Source organism: Gambusia affinis, linkage group LG17, assembly GCF_019740435.1.
Source record: "Gambusia affinis linkage group LG17, SWU_Gaff_1.0, whole genome shotgun sequence".
Taxonomy (NCBI): domain Eukaryota; kingdom Metazoa; phylum Chordata; class Actinopteri; order Cyprinodontiformes; family Poeciliidae; genus Gambusia; species Gambusia affinis.
Genome location: NC_057884.1, coordinates 9,854,676 through 9,876,039, shown reverse-complemented (window position 1 = coordinate 9,876,039; position 21,364 = coordinate 9,854,676). Strand labels below are relative to the sequence as shown.

General features: G+C 38.9%; 1 protein-coding gene across 3 annotated transcripts in view; it reads right to left on the bottom strand.

Moving 5' to 3' along the window:
- LOC122846762 (potassium/sodium hyperpolarization-activated cyclic nucleotide-gated channel 1) overlaps positions 1-21,364 on the bottom strand; it is a 94,918-nt gene that overhangs the window by 65,442 nt on the left and 8,112 nt on the right. The window contains exon 3 of one of the 3 annotated variants that reach the window (XM_044143907.1): positions 4,468-5,181. The exons of the other annotated variants lie outside the window; for them this stretch is intronic. Within the exon in view, the coding sequence (XP_043999842.1) occupies positions 4,468-4,823 (356 nt within the window). The 5' untranslated portion in view covers positions 4,824-5,181. The remainder of the gene's footprint in view (positions 1-4,467; positions 5,182-21,364) is intronic. 3 annotated transcript variants of the gene reach the window in all.

The window sequence follows — 21,364 nt, the reverse complement described above, 5'->3', positions numbered from 1 at the left end:
GCACAAGTACCTTTTTTTGTTTGTATTTATTTATTACATAAATAAAATAAAAAAACGTATCTGCTGTGATTCCTCTTTTCAGTTTCCAGAGGCACCAAAACTGGAATATTTATACTGGGGGTGATGGGGTCGAGAATGAAGATGGAAAATGAAATGAGTAAAAAGATTATCTAAGCCTGTGGTTAAAGCAGAGAGCCCTGTTGAAGTTAAATAAGTTGAAACACAACCAGCAGCTCAAAAGGTTAAGCTGCAAGTCAAGGAAATCTTGGATGATTTCCAATTGCATTAACATAATGAAAAGGACTGCCCACATCTTTTACATATTTTTATCTCTATCGTGACTTGGTTTTGGGTGGTAATCATACTGTACACAACCTTTCAGACACCCACTTGAATAAGTAATCCAAAAGTTTGATCCAAAGCCCAGCATTTTGGGTGATATTTCTTTACATGTGGTATGAGTTTGTGCTTTTTATAGACCTAGTCCATCATAAGGCTACCACCGCATTCTGCCACTGCACTCATGTTTTCAGTCATCATTGGATTAAGCTCTTGGATTAACAGTCAACTTCTCAGTTTATTCTCAATCCCAGTTAAACCAGTAGCAGCAGCTGTAACTGTGCCTTGTGCAACTCCATACAGCCTTTATTTATCCCCTTCTTCAGATTCAGGATGTCAAGCAATGGACAGGGTGCATTATTCAAGCAGTGCGCTCCTGTGCAGCACCAGCTTTGCAGTCAGTCACCTCGAGATGCGCCGCACACGCTTCTTTCAAAGCTTCACACTGTAAATCACCCCGAACACCCAAACAAGTTGCTGTTGTCATTGATTTACATGAGCGACAGGAGCGAGACACAGCCGACTCCGCAGTAACACTGCAGAGACGTTTCTTCCCAAGTCAATTCAATACCTGCTGCATGACGATAGATTAAACAAGCATGTGTGAGCCCTGGATACATATATTTTTTAAAAAACAACAAAAAAAAGCAAAGAAATGAGACAAAATGTTCTTGCACACACCACAGCTTAAAGTTTTAAAAGACATGAACCTCCAGAGGGATTCAGTAGTAGAACTAATCCTGCTTTAAATCAAGCCAGCACTTTTTTTTCTCTCGTAGATTTCCTTTTTACAACAAGTGATCCATCATAATCAGTGCCAGGCCAATCCTGCCAAGCAACAGAGGGAACCCTACATGGTCTTAGTCAGCGCAGGCTGGTCCAATCCAGTCTGCAATATAACAGGTAAGGCACGTAGTGAAAGGTCACAAAGTAATGATGCTGGTGCAGCGAGAAAAAACACAGTCTTCTGGTCGGACAAAGAGGTCCCAGAGCAATCTATGGATACAACTGCCAAGAGGGAGCAACAATAATTTACTCAATATTTGCATTTATTGGTAAATGTCTGAATAGATTTTGTTTTTATGTGGCAAGAAATTCAAGAACTTCTGGCTGATCAAATTTGAGCAATCATTTTGGAGCATATATTGTAAAAAGAAATGCACGCACTATCCTCCAAAGGTTTAAACTGCAATAGGATTTCTGCTCTGTAAGACTAGCATTGCAATTTGTTAGGCCACGGCGCACCAATCATTTGGTCAGATATCAGAACTGGACATGCTTTCCTTGAATTATCTCTTAAATCAGCTCTGACCAGTGATTCACATTTTCCCCTCAGTCAATAAATGTACCAAGATAAGAACCTGCACGATTTTCTATCTATCAATGTCATTAACAGGAACATTCATGCATTTTTCTGAGTCTAATAAAAATCTAATAAAGGTTGGGAACAAATGATTTGATGCGTAAAAGATAACCCTTTAACTACTTGATTTCCTGTTGAATTGAAAACCACTACCTTTACAAAAAACTATTGTGTGATAGTCTTTGTTTTCGGAAATCCATTTTGGCCTGATCAATGCATCTCTTGTTTACAAAATAAAATAAAATTAACAATTTGCATCTTGAAAGCAGATTGTGTCAAAGAGTCCAACAAAACATAACACAAACTGTGAGGCCAGGCATGAAGCCTCTCCGAAATAATCCATGAATAATAAATATTACTAACCTGTTATTAATCTTTAAGCAGGTACTGTGCACAAAGAATATGTTGCATATTGAGTTTCAAACACTCCCACCATGCATGGTGTCATCCATGTGTTGTTCGTATGTATGACTTTGGTCATGCTGCACTACTCTGCTTACATAAGTAAACTAAAAAGGTAGCTTGTTCACCTAAAATACACTCTACCACTTTCAGAGCCGTACTATCATCGCTTCTTTACATTGGCTAAAGAGAAAGAATCCCTTCTGTCCAATCACTCTTTGGAAAATCTCATTGAGAGGATAACCCGAGGGCAGCCTTCACCAGAAGGAGCAAGAAGGAGGAGGCCAGTCTGACCTTTTTGCTGCGACATGTTCCCTTACATCTGCATGAGCAAAAATCTCGCCCATTATTGCTACAAATTCAAAAAGGAAGTACGGATTACACCTCATTATTCCTGTCGTGCCTTTTGGTCATCTTTAGAAAGGGTCAGTCTTCTTGCATAATTGTTTGCGGATCCTACTAAGCTCATTGACTGTTTGTCACTAATCCTTGCCCACCAAGTTTGCACTTTTGTGTAAACAAAAGGACATCTGGAAGTTTCTGTGTGTTTGACTATGCCTCCCTCCATGTGTATAATATAGACAATTTCTATATTTTACCTGCAGAGTGGCTCGGCAGTGGGCCTGCATTGGATTCTGCCTTCAGTATGACAGCCTCGAGTTGACAAAATTTGTTTTCCACTATATTTATCTGCTGCTCAGGTAGGCACAATGCAGTCAAACACCTACCAGACTAATAGTAGCTTATAAATTCTAGTTTGAAAACATTAGTACAGTGTTGCCTTGTAGTAGTGACGAGTGGCCACTTTTAGCTTGAGTCTTTGCTTTTCTTGCATTCAAATTTTGCAGACACGCAAATTTGTCTTTCTTCTAGATATGAGGAAAAAATATTTCTGCCACAACCTGCTCATTTCTACTCAGGACTCAAGCGTATTGGAAAATCTATTGCTACTTGTCTTCAACCTGAGATCGAGTGGCCCTTAAATCAGCAGCAGTGTACACAGAGTTCTGCATTCACAGCCCCTGCCCAAAGCTCAGGACCACGGACAGCTCTGTGGTAGCGGCAAACAGAGGGAACAACTGGGATGACTGTCCTCATGCCAAAAGCCCACTGGTGCAAAAGCCGGACCAGATGAAATGCTTAATTGGTCAAGAAGTGAACTGTAAACATACAAACATGCAGCATGTGTGTTACTGGTCCTTCCTGTGTATGATCTGGTTAGTGCTCGAAATGTAAAACCAACTACCCGGATCCATTTGCTACACATCCTATGCTATAGGAATAATAATTTGTTAAAGCGTTTTCTCCATACTAATACCAAATATGGAGCAAAGGATATATGCAAATTTGGCAACTATGTAAATATCAATATCACTTGTTGAAGGAGTTATGAACTGCCTCTATGCTGCAGCCAGCACATTCTCTCATTAGGACAGCTGTAACAACAGCTTCTACAGAGTCAGACTAATCAATTGATTTAGGTCCTTTTTTGTTTCTTTCCTGTTGTGTATTTGTTGAGTTTGCTGCTTTTGACTAGAATCATGCCACCATATGAAAAACAAAGGTAAAAATAAAATGTTCTGGAGAAAAAAAAAAAAAAAGAGAGAGAAAGAATGAAACGCTGGCTCAGCCCGTTGTAGAATATAAAAGATAAACATCTAATTTTGGGTTTTCCCATAATACTAATGGACGAGAGTCCATGTCCAATATAAATTAGATAAGGCAGCCAAACTTTGAGGAGATTCTCTGCCTTAATGTGTGGAAAATGTGAGATATTGCAATGGAAGCAACTCAAACACAGCCTTACACCTCCTCTTTAGTTTCTCTAAATTTATTCAACATGGCAGTTTTTGCTTCTTCTTTCCCCCTGCGTGATTTTACCGCATTCTGTACATTATTTTTTTTTTTCCCTGCACGTAGGCCTTTCGCTTTACCGCCGCCTACAATGAAATGTTTACTACCGTGATGGTGCAGAGGCATTGTCACGTTGTGCCCAGGTGAAATCGCCCCTTCAGATAGAGGAACACGTCGCCCGGTTTGTGTGAAACATGCAGGAAATCTGAGCAGTGAGAATTTTCCCCAAATTCTGACATTCAGCAATCTTTTCCCAAGGACACCTCACCAATATGCACATTGCCTTTTATTATTATTATTTTAATTATATATATATATTTATGCCGCAATGAATCAGCCTTGGAGCAGAGCCTCTCTGCCTGCAGAAGCCAGATTGCTTACATGTAGAGGTAGATTAGTGGATGCGCTTAGGGGCCAGGCTGTATGAGGCTACAGCTCCCAGACCCTCAGGGTGACGGAGGGGATGCATTCAGAGGGAGGGGTGAGCAGGTGTCTGTTCCAGTCCTTACCTAAAATCGCTATACGGGTGAATGATCCAGTATCCGGCCGTCTGGACCCTCTCTTGCTCTTTCTCCACGGCTTTCTGACTGCCGAACATTCGCAAGGAGAACTTATTGACTCCGGGCTGCATCATCGCCCCGAATTGCCTCTGCATAAAACCATGCTGCCTGGACGCCCCGTCCAGGTCGTCAAAGCCGACCATGGCCTCTTCCCGCTCCCCCTTGAATCCCACGGAGTTGCCATGGTCCTTCGTGTTCTGGCTCCCCGTGTTATTTTTCTGTATCGAGTCTTGCCTCTGAAAAACATTGTTCCCATCCGCCTTCTCCTCCTTGTTGCTGGAGAACGAATTGGATTTGTCTTCCATGGTGCTCCGAGTTTGCCCGCTGTTCTCTTGGACAGAGCGCTCCGCCGCGTGCTCGCGAGAGAGGACCCGCCGTGGGCTCTGCTGATTCTTCTCGGTGTCCTTCAAACTGTTCGGCTTCTCTTGTCTTCAAATGCGAGTGCTGCAAACTGAGACGGAGTGCACGGGAGCCCGGTGGATCAGGTTTCTTGGGTTACCGCCATCTACCGACGGCCCCGGCTCCTGCCGTGCAGCGTCTGTGCTTCATCCCTCACTCCGCACGGCACTGCGGTTTAACTGGCACATGCTCCTGCACCTTATTTACATAATGCTACAGGCGAAATGTGGCCCGTGAGATCCCTCTGTCCTCTTCTCCGAACATCTGTCAGACAGGAGGGAGGGGAGGGAGGGATGCATTAAAAATAATAGTTTTTTTGTTGTTAATTTATGTTTTATTATTTCATCACGATAAAAAAAAATTATGTAAGTTTGATTGACTCACAGTAGTATTTTTCAGTGGGGAGAATCATCATTTTAATGTGTTGAACTTTTTCACATTGTGCCAAATTTTAATGGAATATTTTTGCAGTATAGTAATAATAAGGTGCCCAATTGGGAAGCAGAAATAAAGGGAAGCATGTTTTGTTTGGTTGGTTTTTACAAATTTTTATCTGGTAAAGGTGTGTCATGCATATGAAGTCTGGTTCAACACCATACTTTGTTGAACCACAACAAAGTATGTAGCTGAGAGCACACCTGCATGTATTCAGGGGTGTTTCTCTACCAGCTTTCCACCGCTGGACACTTAAATTGTTGCCCATTTGATCAAAAAGGTCAAATTCGGACAAATTGGAAGGAAGGCTGAAAAAGAAGTCTCCCACAGCATTATATTACCATGAAAGTGTTTCACATGTCCAGGGAACATTGTGTTCAGGGTAGGACTCCACAATATGTGGTAGTACATTACTAGTAAAGTTATCAGGACTGTTTGAAGGCAATGACGATTGGCTGTGAAGATGACTTTGAATTTATCCGTGTGATTAGAGTCAGCCATCTATGTATTTCTGGAATTATTTTTGATCTGTATTTTAGATCAACTACCACACAGTGATAGCCAAAAACATGCCATATAAATCAGATTCACCGCTTAGAAAGGCACATGATATTTGTATCACTCTGAAATCGTAAATATGAGGAGAAATCAAAAAAGGGAAAAATGTGCATGTGTGGATTTCCGTTGCATGCGTTTAATTTTTTTTTTTTTCTTTGAAGGAGTTGCTTGGTTTGTAGGGTCCATTATTCCGTTTTCATTTAATAAAAAATAATAAGAAAAAAAACTTTGCACAGCACATTCAAAATATTACATGCAGCCAAATTATTTTTTTCACATTTTTGTTTGAGCAAATTAATGAAGCACATTGTATCCTATCCTTTCAAAAAAAAAAAAAAGAAAATAACCATCACTGCTTCTGCACTGTGGAATTACATCCACATACCACACCACCTTCACTGGTCGTTTCAATGGCTTTACCAAACCACATTTATTCGTGTGTATCACTGGAGAGGGCATTAGCTCAGATATTTGTTGCGTGTTTGGATGTGGATTATGATGTAATGATCCAAATGTTATCGTAATTGAAGCAGACATTCCTTAATTTTTTTTATGTGTTCCCCCCTCCAACCCTACCTCACTCTTGTCAGCTGGTTCGGGTTGAGTTGGATTAGCTGGAATGCCAACTGTCTCCCCATGCAAAAAGCTTGTGTAACTTTGGCTACTCTGTGAGTGATGCTGGGAGGGGCAGCGCGGGAGACAAATGTTGCATAACATTTTATGGCTTTAACTAATGCTGATATTGACCAAGTACAAAAGCTAAATGGCCCCACTCACATGTCCAGAAAATAAATAACTGCACACTGAAATGCACTTTGTGTCAGTTTTAACTTCATAATGCAGAAAACCTTAGCACAAACACTATTTTGCTACATTATCTTAGTGCATGTCTAAAATAATCCCAGACAAATTTAGGTTGATGTCATATGCATAACATACAGAAAATGGTGACTGTAATACCCTTCTTTCTGCATGATAAACTGTGTCCTTGTTTCTTCTGATGGTCTCATTTGCCCTTCTGAAATTGCATTTACTGACTTAGATTGCATCCAGTCGTCTCTGCTTACAGTCAATGCCTCAAGTGGACATGAAACAGTTCAGATCCCCTTTGCTTTGCCGGGTATTGCTCATGCCACAAAGAGGCAGGAGAGCAGCACTGTGTTTCAGCCCCAAACTTAGGCCTCGTTTTCTTTATGTTTTGCAGGAAAAAAACTAATTATTTTGTATTTATCTTGCTCTTAGCATTTCTATAGTCGATTAAGCAAAGTTGATTATTATACTTAGTCAATTCTAGATGCAAAAGTGTTAAAACAGCGATCCACATGGAACATGAACAACCTAAGAGTCTAACATAAAGTAAAAAATGCAAATTCACTTCGTTTTCTTCAGTCTCTTGTCTTATGACCGACGACTTTAATTAAACTGTGATTGGGTAAGGGACTACGGTAGTGTTGTAATAGGATTGCGAGCTTTGGTTTGTGTCCAGTTGAGTCCAGCAGGGTATCATGGAGCCGAGGGATAAGGGTGAGGTGTTGGACGGGGACCAGCTTGAGCTGTAGGGCTTGCTTAATCTGCAAAAGGACTTGAACAAAGAGCATTATCAGTCAATAAGATAACTATGAGAAAGTGGTTTTAGGATTGCAAATATTTGGAGCATTTTAGTAAAGGACAGGAAAACAAATAGTGCATACTACTTAATACTGGTAACTTGGAGAAGAATATTTAATATTAATATGGCCTCTAAGTCGGGTCCGACCTCCGAGTCGGGACTGTCTGAAACAATCGCCTGTAGAAAGTACAGAGTACATTTCTTGGACTTGCTACAAAATGAATCCTCTATTAAGAGGCAAGTGTTGTCCAATCTTCATACAGGTGCGTCCTTGTAATTCTGTTTCGGAAAATCCTGAATCAGTATACTTTAAAGACTAGGAAATAAATGAAGACTACTCATATGTGAACATTGGTGATGTAGTTTTGGAAGACATTGAATCATTAAACTTGGAAGTACCCAGTCAGACTACTGTACAGGCCTCTGAGTCCCTCTGTTAAAACTACCCCACTTCAAAATGGCCACTGCCTTATGTCCTTCATGACTTCCCTGAAACTGGATGATTGATTGCCATTAATAGGCAGGACCTAAAACATCCACTGTGAAACACAACGGACATTTTATATTGCAATTCTCAATTCTGCCACAGGATGGAGCAGTTTCCCCTATGGGGTGAAAAATTTATAAAAAGCTGAATATTATAAAAAGTATGAAGGTTATGAATACCAAGAGATACAGCTGGCATTAGGAGAGCAAGCGGAATAGTATAAAAGTTGAATGGTGAAAATAGCGCAAAGTATGCAGGAGAAGAAGAGCGGCGAAATTAACGAAGCAAAAGTGGAACTCAATAGTCTGAATGCCTACAGAATTCACACTAATAAAAACTTATTTCTGCATTAATTTTCAGATAAACAAAAAAAACAGCAAAACAAAAGAAAATAAGCATCCTGCCACTTGTAAATACACTACTCCAGAGTGAGTATAATATACTGTAGAACTAACACACACAGCAGGATGCAGCCAGTCCTAATGCCATACTGGGCTGAATGCCTAAGCTGGATGTCACCCAGTTTTTTCACCTGATCTAAATTAGCTCAAACACAGAGACTTTAGAGATGATCACTCCAGAATGTTTTTATGGAGAAATGTTTGGAACACTTCTACAAACTTTACATACAATGTATGAAAATGATTAACCTCTGGGCCCCCATATCCCAATTAGTAAAATCATAACATTTTATTTGTGTATGCATATTTAATGAACAGAATAAACAGAATTAACAGTTATTTTTCCAATCTACTGTATTTGTACTCAAAGAATAAAGCTTCGAAGATACTGCCTTGCCGTTGCTTAATTTCTTCTTGAACAACCTCGTTGAAAAGAAGTGGACAAAGTTCAATGCAACACCTGGCGCAGCTCAGATAAAGCAACTCGGCTACACGCACCTTTGGCCGGGGGAAACATATGCCTACATAGTGGATCAGGTGTTGATGGACCATTGACAGCCTTTCACTGCCTAATTCCAGATTTGTGCCATGCACAATGTCCACTTGCTAAGCGTAGTAATCCCAAAGGATTGGTAAGTATTTTTAGTAATGGATTTACTGACGTCCGTTGATCCCTTGATGGGTAGCGTCTTTCAGAACAGTCATGGAGGAGTGCTCAGCCGCCCAAGCCCAGCTAAATAAAGTGTTCATCAATGCATGTGTCAGTGTGAGGCTTGCAGATTTGTCACTTGGTTGCTTTCTGCTGGCTTAGGAAACCTGCATCAGGTTGCAAGAAGAATTCTGCAACTTGACAAAAATTCTGCAGAGCAAATCCTTTCATAAAAAGACTTCAGAATGGTTTTCATCTGCCTGAATGTTTGTAAACTAGTATATTAGCTGCAGCACTAAAAACTATTGTCAAAGAATTTTCCAATCAGGACCTTTTTGAAGAATAGTCCGAGTCACAGCCCAATACCTAATTAGAAACAATTATGTATACTTGAAAACTCAAGTTGCTTTAAAGTGCATTAAAATAACGCTCTACATTTTGTCAGTATTACATGGCCAACAGAAGAATCATGATTGTGTTCCACTTAACTCTCTGGTGATGGGTCAGATGCTGCAGTGTCAGTTTTTCTTGGGACCAGCAGATACTTTGTCTGGAGGACAGACATTTGTTTCCAAATAGATATTTGAATAAATGCAACATTTTCTCTCTTTATTTTTTATTACATTTTTTATTATGAGCAAAACTTGCTGAAAAAGTTATTTTCCTGCCTTCTAAGCTTACAACTGGGTTTATTGCTTCAGAAGTGTTCCACACATCTCTTCTGGACACCCGACATTGTCAAAGCACAGCAGAGCAGGTCACATGACAAAAACAGAAAATAGAAAAATAGTCTCTCTTCACTGTGACCATCACCGGTGTAGATTAGGGAAAACTCAGACCCTTGGTTCAACAAAAATAATGTGCCTCGTATAATATGAAAGTTTGTAAAATACACGCATTCAGGTGCCAGTTTTAATATCAACCAACACACATTGCAGCTTTATGGAGCTCACTGGATCCAGCTGACAAAAAATAAAAAAGTAGACCAATAACAGTTATTGAAATTTTACTTTGGACTGAGATTCAGGTAGAAAATAATAATAATAATAAAAAAAAAAATCCCTTAACTTTCAGCAATGTTCATGCTACTTAAGTGTTTGCTTGACTAGTCTGATTCAGGCACTGTTCAAGGCATCTTATTTTCTACTGTTTTTTGGTTTTTTTTGCAGAACTCTTGAGACGGGGTATACCAAATTGAAGCTGCAATTATTACCAACGCAGCTTTTGTTGCCATGTACGGATGCAGAAAGTTAGTATTGTCAATGTAAGCAAAACAATGTTTAAGATCTGTTCATCTAATAGGGCTGTTGTCAAAGCCTAAAGTTCTTTTTGTAGCTGCCCCAACCTGATATAGAGAGAGTAATAGCAGAAAAGGCAAAACGGCAGCGTGGATCTAAAATTTCATATGTTTATAAGTGTTCTGTGAACTGTAAAATTACATAAAGTCTAAAAAGAGAGACGGCCCCCATGTCCTGCACGGTGATTCTGGATGACGCATGATAGTTGATACCCTCCCCTGCCAAACTATTGCAGTTTTTGAACGCTGCCGCCCTGTGCGTGTGAGGGTGTGTGTGTGTGTGTGTGTGCGTGTGTGTTCTGCTCAGCCAATCAATAAAATATTTGTGACAATTTCACAAACGGCTGCGAGGCTGTCATAACATGTCAGTTCCAAGTTAGCGCGCCTGTCAGTGATTGGTTTCTGTAAAAGCCCCTGTGGACTGCGAACATATCTCACAGTGGAATGATTTTAACACTAACTTTAAATACTAATTTTTTCCATTTAGTTTGATTTAAATAATTGACTTATTTTAGTGAGGAATATTTTCCCTGGAAAAACTGAACACAATGGGAAGAAGCATGTCTGGGATGTGTGCACGCTGTTATGAAGATAAAGCTCCAGAAAAAAAACAAACCAAAAAAAAAAAAAAAAACAATAGCTGTGTTTCTGGCTGGTGTGAGCCTGAGATGAGTCTGAATGTTTATTTAAAGCTCAAAAAAGTCAAATCGCCTGAGCGCTGAAAGCCAGAGATTTTTTTGGCCGTTTGTAAAATCCATTAGTAATCCACAGTGATCTGAAGCATAACTGAGCAGTGGAAAACACAGCCAGCTGCAGGCAGACAGAGACATTCATGTTTGTGCAGTTGAGGCACTGAACGAGAGGAAGGATTTTTGTCAACTGAATGAACACATTGTGTTCCTTTGTCAAATTTGGGTAAACACTGTTCCGTATTGGGCGCTACGTGCAGCTGGTGACGTCACCTTTTTCATTCATCCGTCTCCTGTCTTATCTGTCTTTCTTCATCCAAGTGGTCCTCTAAACTTCTTTTTTCCCCCTCTTTCCAACCTCCTGACACATTTTCGGCCACCTCAGCACTCTCTTGCTTCCTAATTCTGTCACGGCACTAAAGCTTCCTGGTGCTTTGGTCTGCTGCCTCAGCAGAAGACCAAGGTGAATGCTCTCCAGAGGAAAAGGCTCCCTGCAGGTTTACCTATTAACACACCCGGCACCCTCACCTTGGAAGAGTGACAGCATTCAGACTTGAATATGTGTTTTGCATTTGATCGTAGAGGAAGCATGGAAATGAATGTTCACTCCTACGAATGCTGCTGTGTGATCAGAATTTCCATAAATCCTTCAGAGCTGGTTAAGGCAGAACGTGTCTGCGTGCACTTAAAGGTGTAAACAGGAGGAAAATGTCCAGTGCAGAGATGATTAATATGAAATTGATGCTCTTAACCTCTCAAGTTGCATGTTTCTGCTCAAGCTATGAAAAAAATAAAAAAAAACTTAACCCCAAAATGGCCTCAACCAAATATTTTTCTTGAAAGACTCAATAATACCTGCGTCTGAGATGCACATTATCAATAAAACCTATGTGAAGGTTTTAAATCTCAATAAAATGTTTGTATTGGTCTACTGAGTATAATTCATAAAAAAATACTACTTATTCTTAGAATAAATACTACTATGAATACTTCTGTTCTGATTTCTAATAGTCCCAATGAAATTAAGTGCAATAGTTCTAATTGGACTAATGCAAATAAATGCATAATTATATTGTCTGAACCTTCTTAAATTTCTATCATTTTTAAGTAGCATACTGTGTCTTGCAAAAACATTTATTCTTCTTGAGAAGGTTCATATTTTACAATTATTTTTGAAAGATTACGTGTTTCAATGGATCGTGATTTTCCCATAAATAACTTTTATTACTGATGAAAATAGTACAAATCTGGTGGTCATTATGTCTTCATTCTCCTGATCAAATATGTCCAAATCTCAGTAAAACGTGAAAAAAAATGGGGTTGTAACTATGTCTTATAATTTAGACATATTGTCTAAATTGACTGAAACAAGGACTCAGAGGGGATGTATTCTGTGCAGATAATCCACACACTGTAGCGTCTTCTGCAGTCGAAGGAAAACAGGAGATGGGACGAGAGAGGACAAGAGAGGACAAGAGCAGCTTTAACACCTCAAACCAGCACTTCCAGTGAGCGGTGTTGGGCTGAATTACTGTTAAATGTTGGGTCTAGTCATGTCAGTCTGATGAGATAAGTGAGTCATTATTGATTGAATCATTACCTCCAGATTGAACTGGGGCATCCTGCCATTGCGAAGCACTTAATTATTCATGAGGACGAGCTTGACGGGTTTACACCTGGAAACTCTCTCCTAAAGACATAATAAGAAATGTAAACCATGTTACTTAAAAGAAAAAGGAATTCCACAACTGGCAAATCTAATCTATTTCCTCTATTTAGATGCAGTGGGATGTGAGGCCCAAACACAGCCCCATGATTACATTCTAATTAATCTTTAACAATTTACAATGATAAGCAACTTATCTTAAATCACTGAGAAATAAACATCACTTCAGGAAATTACATGTTTAATCAGAGGTGGGTGTACTTCACCAAACCCGATTCTCGAAGGTCAATTAAACATTAAAGGATTCTGATTGGGTGGCTGTGACAAGGAGGTTCTTATCGCACTTTGTGAAGGACAGAGGACACCATAAATATTCAATTGGCTTAGATAGCTGTCGCAATTCAAGACGCACCAACACCTGATTATTGAGATTCGGGTTGTAATTAGTTTTAATGTTTGTGGACACGGTTTAAACTGAGTCTTAAAATATTATAACTTATTTCTGTGCTCACTCTGAAAATTAGAAGGAAAAATAAAAAAAGTCAGCTAATAAAGAAATTAAGGTCGACATAATAATGAGGCACTCGAATCAAGAACACCCTCTCAAATCAGGACTTGACGATCGGAGGAAAGTTAAAATTTGTGGTCGTTTCCACTTTTTTCTGTCTATGTAACTATACATTCTCATAGAAATGTTGTTTTTTTTTTTGTTTGTTTTTAATCTACTTATTCACATTTTAAGAATAACATATGGTACAAAAACAGAAACACACTCATTCTCTAAATCATTCAGCATGTAGGCCTAATGTATAGTCATCTTTACTCAAAACCATTATTCGAACAGTGTTGCTGAGAAATCTTGCCAGAGTCTAGCCCGCTGATGAAAGGCTAAGCAAAGGATATGTTTCAGCTGTAAAAAATTTGGGGAATTCTGAAACAAATTTTGGCAATTTTATGTTCGGCACTGTAGGTTTATTTTTTGCTTTTCAAATTTCAGTGGCATATAGATCACACTGAAGCATGTGCTGCAAAGGGGAGCTTGTTTTTTTGACACCTGGATTAGCAGATCATTAGGATTAAACCATTGACATGAGCTGGAACTTCTTAAATCTTTGAAAGCATTGTTGGATTGGTCGTCACAGCAGCATATTCATGAAGTTGAACGTGCCCTGTAGCAGGCTCAGAAAATGTAAATGAGATTATAAGAAGAAATTCAGCAGACTTCTGTAATAAATAGTAAAACCATGGCTGGCTCAGGAGCACAACAAGTTATTGGAACATTAATAAAATGTCTGACTCAACATCCACTGAGAAGAAATGTCAGGTTTTATTGTGTCTATTTATTCCAATCTCTCTCTAAAATGATAATAAATGCATCTTTTTTTTTTTTTCTTAAAGCAGAAAAATTATCCATGGACATTTTTGTATGTTTTGCTTCTGCATGGTCCAAGGTTGTTTCTTTAAGGTAATAATGTGCAAAATGTGCATCTCTGCTGGTTTCAGCATAGCCTATGAGCCAGGTAATACCATGTTCATTCATATAATTAATGCTTCAGTCATAGATGATTACACACGTGGTGCTGCTTCTAATTAGCACTGGGACTGCTGCAATTTTTCCGGCCGGGTTCTCCATGCTTCATGCAACAGAAGATCCCAGCAGCAAACTTGAGGAGAAATTGCTTTCCAGCTCTGCTCTGTTACAACATTCTTGTCGTTACTGGAAACAAGGTAATCAAACTGATCAAAGTTAATTCCTGTTGCAGAAGAGAATACTTTTTTCACTTGTAAAGCATCAGAGCGTCTTTGTTTATAAACCCAGCTCTTCTCATGCCAATAGGAATTACTTGACACATTTTGAAGAGGAAAAAAAGCAGTCTGTAAAGTACCATTTTTTGCATATCGAATTAAAATTTATATTTTGAAGGATGGTCGGCTAGGTAGGAGTATATTGCTACATTGTGCTCTCTTTCAAATTTAGTTCTCAATTATTTAGTAAGAATTTCACTTTGAAGAGGCATCAATTTATTTTCCCCCATTTTGTTATTTGTATAATCTTATCCAGTGAATTCTCTAGTCTAAGAGTGGAGTGCACATATATTTTAGTAATCAGATTTACTGCAAACTGGTCATAAATTAAATGCAGCATAATGGTTGCCATTGTCTGGGCAAGAAGGTTTTCATTCATGGCCTTTTTTTATAGCATTAAGATGCATGGTTGGTTGTCACCTGTGTCTCCGTTGGACTTGTGATCGACTGGCACCTGTCAAGGGTGTTTTATATTAGTTTTGTGTCTTTGCCAGGTCTTTTACTTTTGTTCTGGGATTTATTTGCGCATTTCTTAGGCAATATACATGAATCTCTTAATGTGATGATTGGATGTTTCCATGGTTTCTATACACACATACAGATTTACATTGAAAGAAAGAAAAATTCTAGAGGTTCTCCTTTGAGAAGTTATTTTGGATTACTGACCTAAAGCAAATAAATAAATAAAGTCTGACTGTGCAAAAAATGGTTCCAAGTTTTGGATTTTATTTTTTCTATTATTAAAGTCTTCTGTTCAAATGCCTTTTAAATTATCATGAAGCTTTACACTCTCCAGCTAAATTTCTTTGCCTTTCTCGAACGTCAAGAAAGAAGTCTGACCAGTCCTCCCAGTTTGGACATGGAATTGACTACCAAGAACAAGAAAGAAATGTAATTAAATGTATTGATACCAGTTGTGTCCCATGGCTTCCTCTTGACTTTTACATTTTAATCAGGGTCCTATGGTAGCAGTACAAATGCCTTCAATTCAAGATTTGAAAAAGTCACATTCTGACAAAGGGACAGTTGTGTTTGACTTGTGTTTCTTACTTGTGTTGGTAAGGTAGAGGAAAGAGAATGTAATTCTCATATGATCTTTGTCATTTTTTGTACAACTACTGTTGGGGGTTGATTGTATTTATTCCACAACAGATTTTTGTTAAGAATACTAGGATTTAAACAATTCCTCTTTTCAGAACTAATTTACCAAATGAAACCCTTTGTGCAGAGTACATTTGATGCTGGTGGCTACAAAAACCCTGACGGCAAGCTGGACAAGGTCATGGATAAAATCTCAACCACTTCCTGAAACACTCCAGGCAAGCTTAATTTATGATGAAACTCGTCGCAATAGACAATTTCCAATTTTAAATACGTCGCTATAAGCTAGCGTAGAAGCAGGTTTCTGTTCCGTGTCTGGGCTCTGAATGCATTACTCCACGGGTATGCTGCTCAATGTCATTGAGTGATGAGCTTATCTCTCTACGCCCCTGAACACGTCTTCCATGTGTCAGGAAGTGAGTAGAGGGTTTGACCTCAAACCCAAAGGGCTGCGCTAGTAGTGGAGAGGTCGAAGTGAAGCTGCTAGCAGCAGCAGGAAAGAGGCAAAAAGCAGCAGAGTGTAACAGGATGCTTTGCAGCTCATGTAGATCACGCAAATTATTAGGATATTGTGTGAATCATGGAAATATTTAAGGAATATCAAATACATTGGTGACTTTTATTCACTGTTTTATAAAAAAAATAAAAAATAATAGTATTGCACAGATTGATTGCATATTGTAAAATACATACACCATTGTTACGGTATCAATGAAATCAGTGGTACAGCCAGACAGCTTTTTTGGTTTCAGGCAGACCCCGCTTATCAGCGGTGAGCAGTAATTACAGGTGTTGATGCTTTTTCAAGCTGATTATACACTACCTGGACAGAACAACGTGGCAGGAAGCCAACACACACAAACTCCTAGAGAGCAATGCAAAATATCTGCCTTAACAAAAGACTCATATTTTTCCTCAGCAGTTTTCTAAGCACTAATTTTCTTCGCCCCACTTGTAAATGTTGAGCTCACATTCGAATAATAGCACAAAAACACCATGTTTAGTTAATGCAGAATATTAAAAAAACTCTGGGGATTTCTCAGCAGTTTAATGAGCTGAACCTTTTCAGCTATTTGCACTTTGAAATATTCATTGGGTTAGACATTCTCCTGTCTAAATATTTGGAAAACAATGAAACACTACTGGCTGGAGGCCGGGCAAACACCCTTTGGGGTTCTTTTCCTAACTTGATCATAATCTTAATCGCTTCAGTCTGTATGCGACTGTTCACTTAGTGTTAAACTCCGCTCAACTGAGTTCCTCAAAATTTGAGCAATTTTGTTACACATTTAAATGTTCTTTTATGTAATTTGCTTCAAAAACAGTCTTTAGCTGCTGTTTCTTTTCATAATTATTTAAGAAATGGTGATATGACAGCAAACTGGTCAGCTATTATTGGAATATATTTGATCTCTCTTCAAAACGTCCAGCAGCAGTGAAAACAAAGCTGTTATTCCATATTTACAGCACTGGATGGTTTATGGAAATTACTTTAATCTGTTCATTGGTATAAAGGAACTGCCATTTTGATAATTAATCTGCCCGGCTTCGGAGGGGGGGAGCCGAGGCCCAAACCCGCCGATGACGAGGTCCTGTTATGTGAAGGGACAGTCCTGTGCAGATGTCTGATTTGCTGCAATGTTTTCCAAAACACAAGCTGGGAGGTTAGAGCAACAAATTATGACATAATTCCCTTATATAAAAAAAACAAAACAAACAAACTGCAAAGCAATTTAAATAAATAGATGAAGTAAGTAATCTGGCAATATTGTTTCTAGAAATCCTTTGAGGTTTTTTTGTTTGTTTATATATATATATATATAATTTCTAGCTTGTACTTATAGAAATATTCTTACTTGCACTTTTTTAAAATTACCAGAGTAAGAAAGAAATTGTGATGAACTCACAATAACACTTGCTAAATATAAAAAATAAACCTAGCAAGACATGGTAAGACCTCCATGGCAGACCTAGCAGAATTGCAAAGATACACAACTCATGAGGAACATTGAGGAAAGAGCCATTCCACACTGCTTACTTTTATGGAAAACTGGCTCTTTAAAAAGAAACAAAAATGTCCAGTATTTTTTAAATGGAAAACTTGCCACTTTCAGTCATATTTGAAAGAAAGCCTCAAGAAGTTTTGCTTAGCGTTTCGTTTCTCCTGATGTATGAGATATAAGAAACATATAGAAGCATTCTTTTCTCATCAGATGAAACCAAAATAAAATTTGACAGTCCTGCTCATCACCCTGGGTGGACCATCGCTAAATGAAACATGGCATCATACTGCTGGCATGCCGTTCTTCCACAGAGGGTAGCTTTTAGGAACTGAAGGGATTACGGACAAAACTAAATGCATGATGAAACTTGAAGAATCCCAGAGCCACAATGGAATGGCTTAGATTGGAGTACATCCTGTGTCGCACTCAGGGAAAGTCCACAATCTTACATCAAGGTGCCATGGGTACCAGGTAAAAATGTTTGGTTCTGCAGCCAAAGCCCAACTTGCAGAACACTATCAATTTATAGGCTACGGCTCCAATGAATGCAAACTGTCGCTGTATATCAGAGTCAGCGTGTGCCGCTTCCAGACACTGACTGATGTTATAAACATGAGAAGGCTTTCAACAAAATGAGCTTTCAGAGTCAGGACATACACTGATGGACTGCTCTCAACTTTTTTTTTCAATTAAGGATGTTGGCTACTAAATATACAAGAAGGTCCTTTAGAAACTAAGTGGGAAATTCTACAACTCAAGAATGGAAGCAGCATGACATTTGCATTACAATCCATGATGCTTCCTCAGTAGTGTCCGCCGTTTTGCCTTGTGTGTTCAGAGACACGGTTTTGGATTGCGGCAAGATGAAAAACTCACTGTGCAAGTACTAGGCTGTCCTGCAGAGTGCAACAGGAACAGCAGGGAAAGAAAACAACAGCTGGGAGGCACACATGACTGAGAGGCCACCACGGGGAGTGAGCCTTATCGTGACTGATAAGCCCATACATTGGCCTAATTGATGGCACTATTCCAAGCAGACCTATCAGTTTGACACAAACACATATGCACATGTTGGCATAAAAATGCACGCATGAATAAACACCGTTCACCAAGCGAAAAGCACAAACGCTTCCCTCAAAGCAGTTGTGTGTTGACTGTATCCGGTCGCCGTATTTCATGTTCTACAAAATTCCTTCCTTTTGTTATCTCTTACACAACTACAGAGGGTGCCTGTCACGATATTTGGTTTGACCTCGTCATCGTGCTGATAGCGCAGACCCATGTAACACGTGGTGAACATCTGGTGTAGCTACCAGTCCATCCCCTGTCCGTCTGCCAGCATCTTTACCCCGGAAGGTCAGCTGCCTACCATTTGTCGTATTTCATCTCATTACGCAACAAAGCTTTTCTTTTTTTTTTTTTGGACTTGAAAACATTTTCCCATTAATAAATTCCAAGCAGAGGTTTATCTGAAAAAGAGTTAATCCTTTTTTTTTGCCTCTAATTATTAATATCTGTAGAACTTTAGAGTGGGTTTTTTTGAAAAACTAACAGGACTGAGAGTAGCAGAAGTATCCAGATGCCGTGATATTTTCTTTTTCTATTTTTTTGGATTTTGTCACGTTGCAACACAAAAATTCATGTTTGGAGAATTTATACAAGTGGTACAAAGTGATACATATTTTTGAAATGCAAGAAGTCTCTTTCAAAATTCTTGAAACCAAAAACTTATGTTCAGCCGCCTTTAGCACCCCCCTGAACAGCCATTCCATCTAGTCGTTCTTTACAAGCTTCTCATAAAGGACAGAATTTTTTATTTGTTCTTTTTGTTGCAAAATAGCTCAAAATAAGTCCGACTGGATGGAGCAGCATCTGTGAAAAGCAATTTCAAGTCTTACCACAAATTCTCCATTGGATTAATGTCTGGACCTTGACTGAATGCACTTTAATCTAAACCACTCCACTGTATATATTGCTGTATGTTTAGGGTCATCCTGCTGGAAGGTGAACCCCCCCAGTTTTAATATTTTTGCATTCTCTATTGCTGCCGTGTCTCCTACATGGCTCAGGGATTTTTTTTTAAATTCCATCAACAATGTCTTTCTTCCTGCCACTCTTCCATTAAAGCCAGAAATGTGGAGTGTACAACTAAAGTTGTACTTTGACACACGTCCTCACCTGAGCTATGACTCTCTACAGCTCCTCCAGAGTTACCATGAGTCTTATAGCTGCTTCTTATGTTAAAGGATCGCATATCTTGGTAGATTTGCAGTTGTGCAATAATTAGTTCTCTTTTTAGCATGACAAGCTGGACAGTGCTCTGGGAAATGTTCAGACTTGTGGAGAACTTTAAACTTCTCCACAGACTTACCCCTCACCAATCTGCTGTGCTGCTTAGCTTCACAAAATTTGTCAAGGGATTAAATTTCACACAAGTAGGCTGAATGCAGAATGCACAAGTGTTTTCAGGTTTTTAGTTTTTAAAAAGTTAAAATCATCCGTCATTTTTCTTTCACTTCACAATTCTGTGCTTCACTGGGTTGGTCCACATTAGAGGTCACAACTGCTATGAGACAAAACAAAAAGTGTATTTTTGTTGTAATGCTGTATTATGTTGACTAAATAACTGATCCCATTTAAAGGCTAAAAGAGGTCAAATGATTGAATCACATGAAAATGCTGAATCCATCAGTTTGATATTAATAAAAGATGTAATGCACGGTTATGTTTATTTTCAATGGTTTTGGGAAAACGCCCCCCTGCCCTGTACACTGACATGCTCTAAAAAGGTCAGCTTGAGGCCAACATCTTTACACAGCAGAGGCTACAGGTCCTTATCCGATCAAAGATTTATATTCATTAGCGAGGTGTCCTCCCCTGCAAGAGATCGTCACTCTGTGGGAGATGTCAGCATAAGTCTATCAACTTGACGTCAAAATGTTAAGTAAAAATAAAAGATCTCAAAAGACATACAAGTGGCCAATCAGTTTTGATTGCAATTAATCATTTGAAACATAAAAAGATTAACTCTGAATAACGTTTGGTTATTTAGTCAAGCAACTACAAAAGTACAAACATGTGAGGAGTCACTAAGAAACAATGCATCCAAGAAATGACTGGGTAGAAACAATGAATCGGTCATCAAAACAGCCAAAAACCAGTGCATTTCTCTCAACCACAGCAAAATGGTCGTTAGAAATTGTATTTTTAAAATATTCAGACAAATATGGTGCTTCTTGCATACAGCAAATGAAAAGGTACTGTTCCCTTTGTTTTTAGCTTGGTAAATCTGAAGACCAACAAACTGTTTGGAAAGTGTGGGATCAGATTTACTGATCTGATCCCACATCAATACAAAAAAATACTACCGGTAATCAACGTTTAAGACTAGACTTGCCAGTGAAAACTTTGGTAGCCAGGCGGGAGCGGCTGAAATTTGAAAATCTTGCAGTCAAATAAATAGGGAGATGCAAACTAACGTAGAAAATTTTCTACAGCTGCTTAATTGAACAAACTATTTATGAATTTATTGTGAATAATAATCCCACACTGCGCTCTAAAGGGTACTTGGCCTAACGTAGTTAAATGACTGTAAATACAGTGAGAGGAAGTGAAAGGAGGAGTATCCTCTAAAAGCCCATCAAGAGTCTATAGAAAACCCGCTGGACCTTGAAGTGAAAAACTGTGCTCATTTTGTCATTCTGTCAGTCTCGTAAGTGTAAAACAATGAAAATCTGTTACTAAAA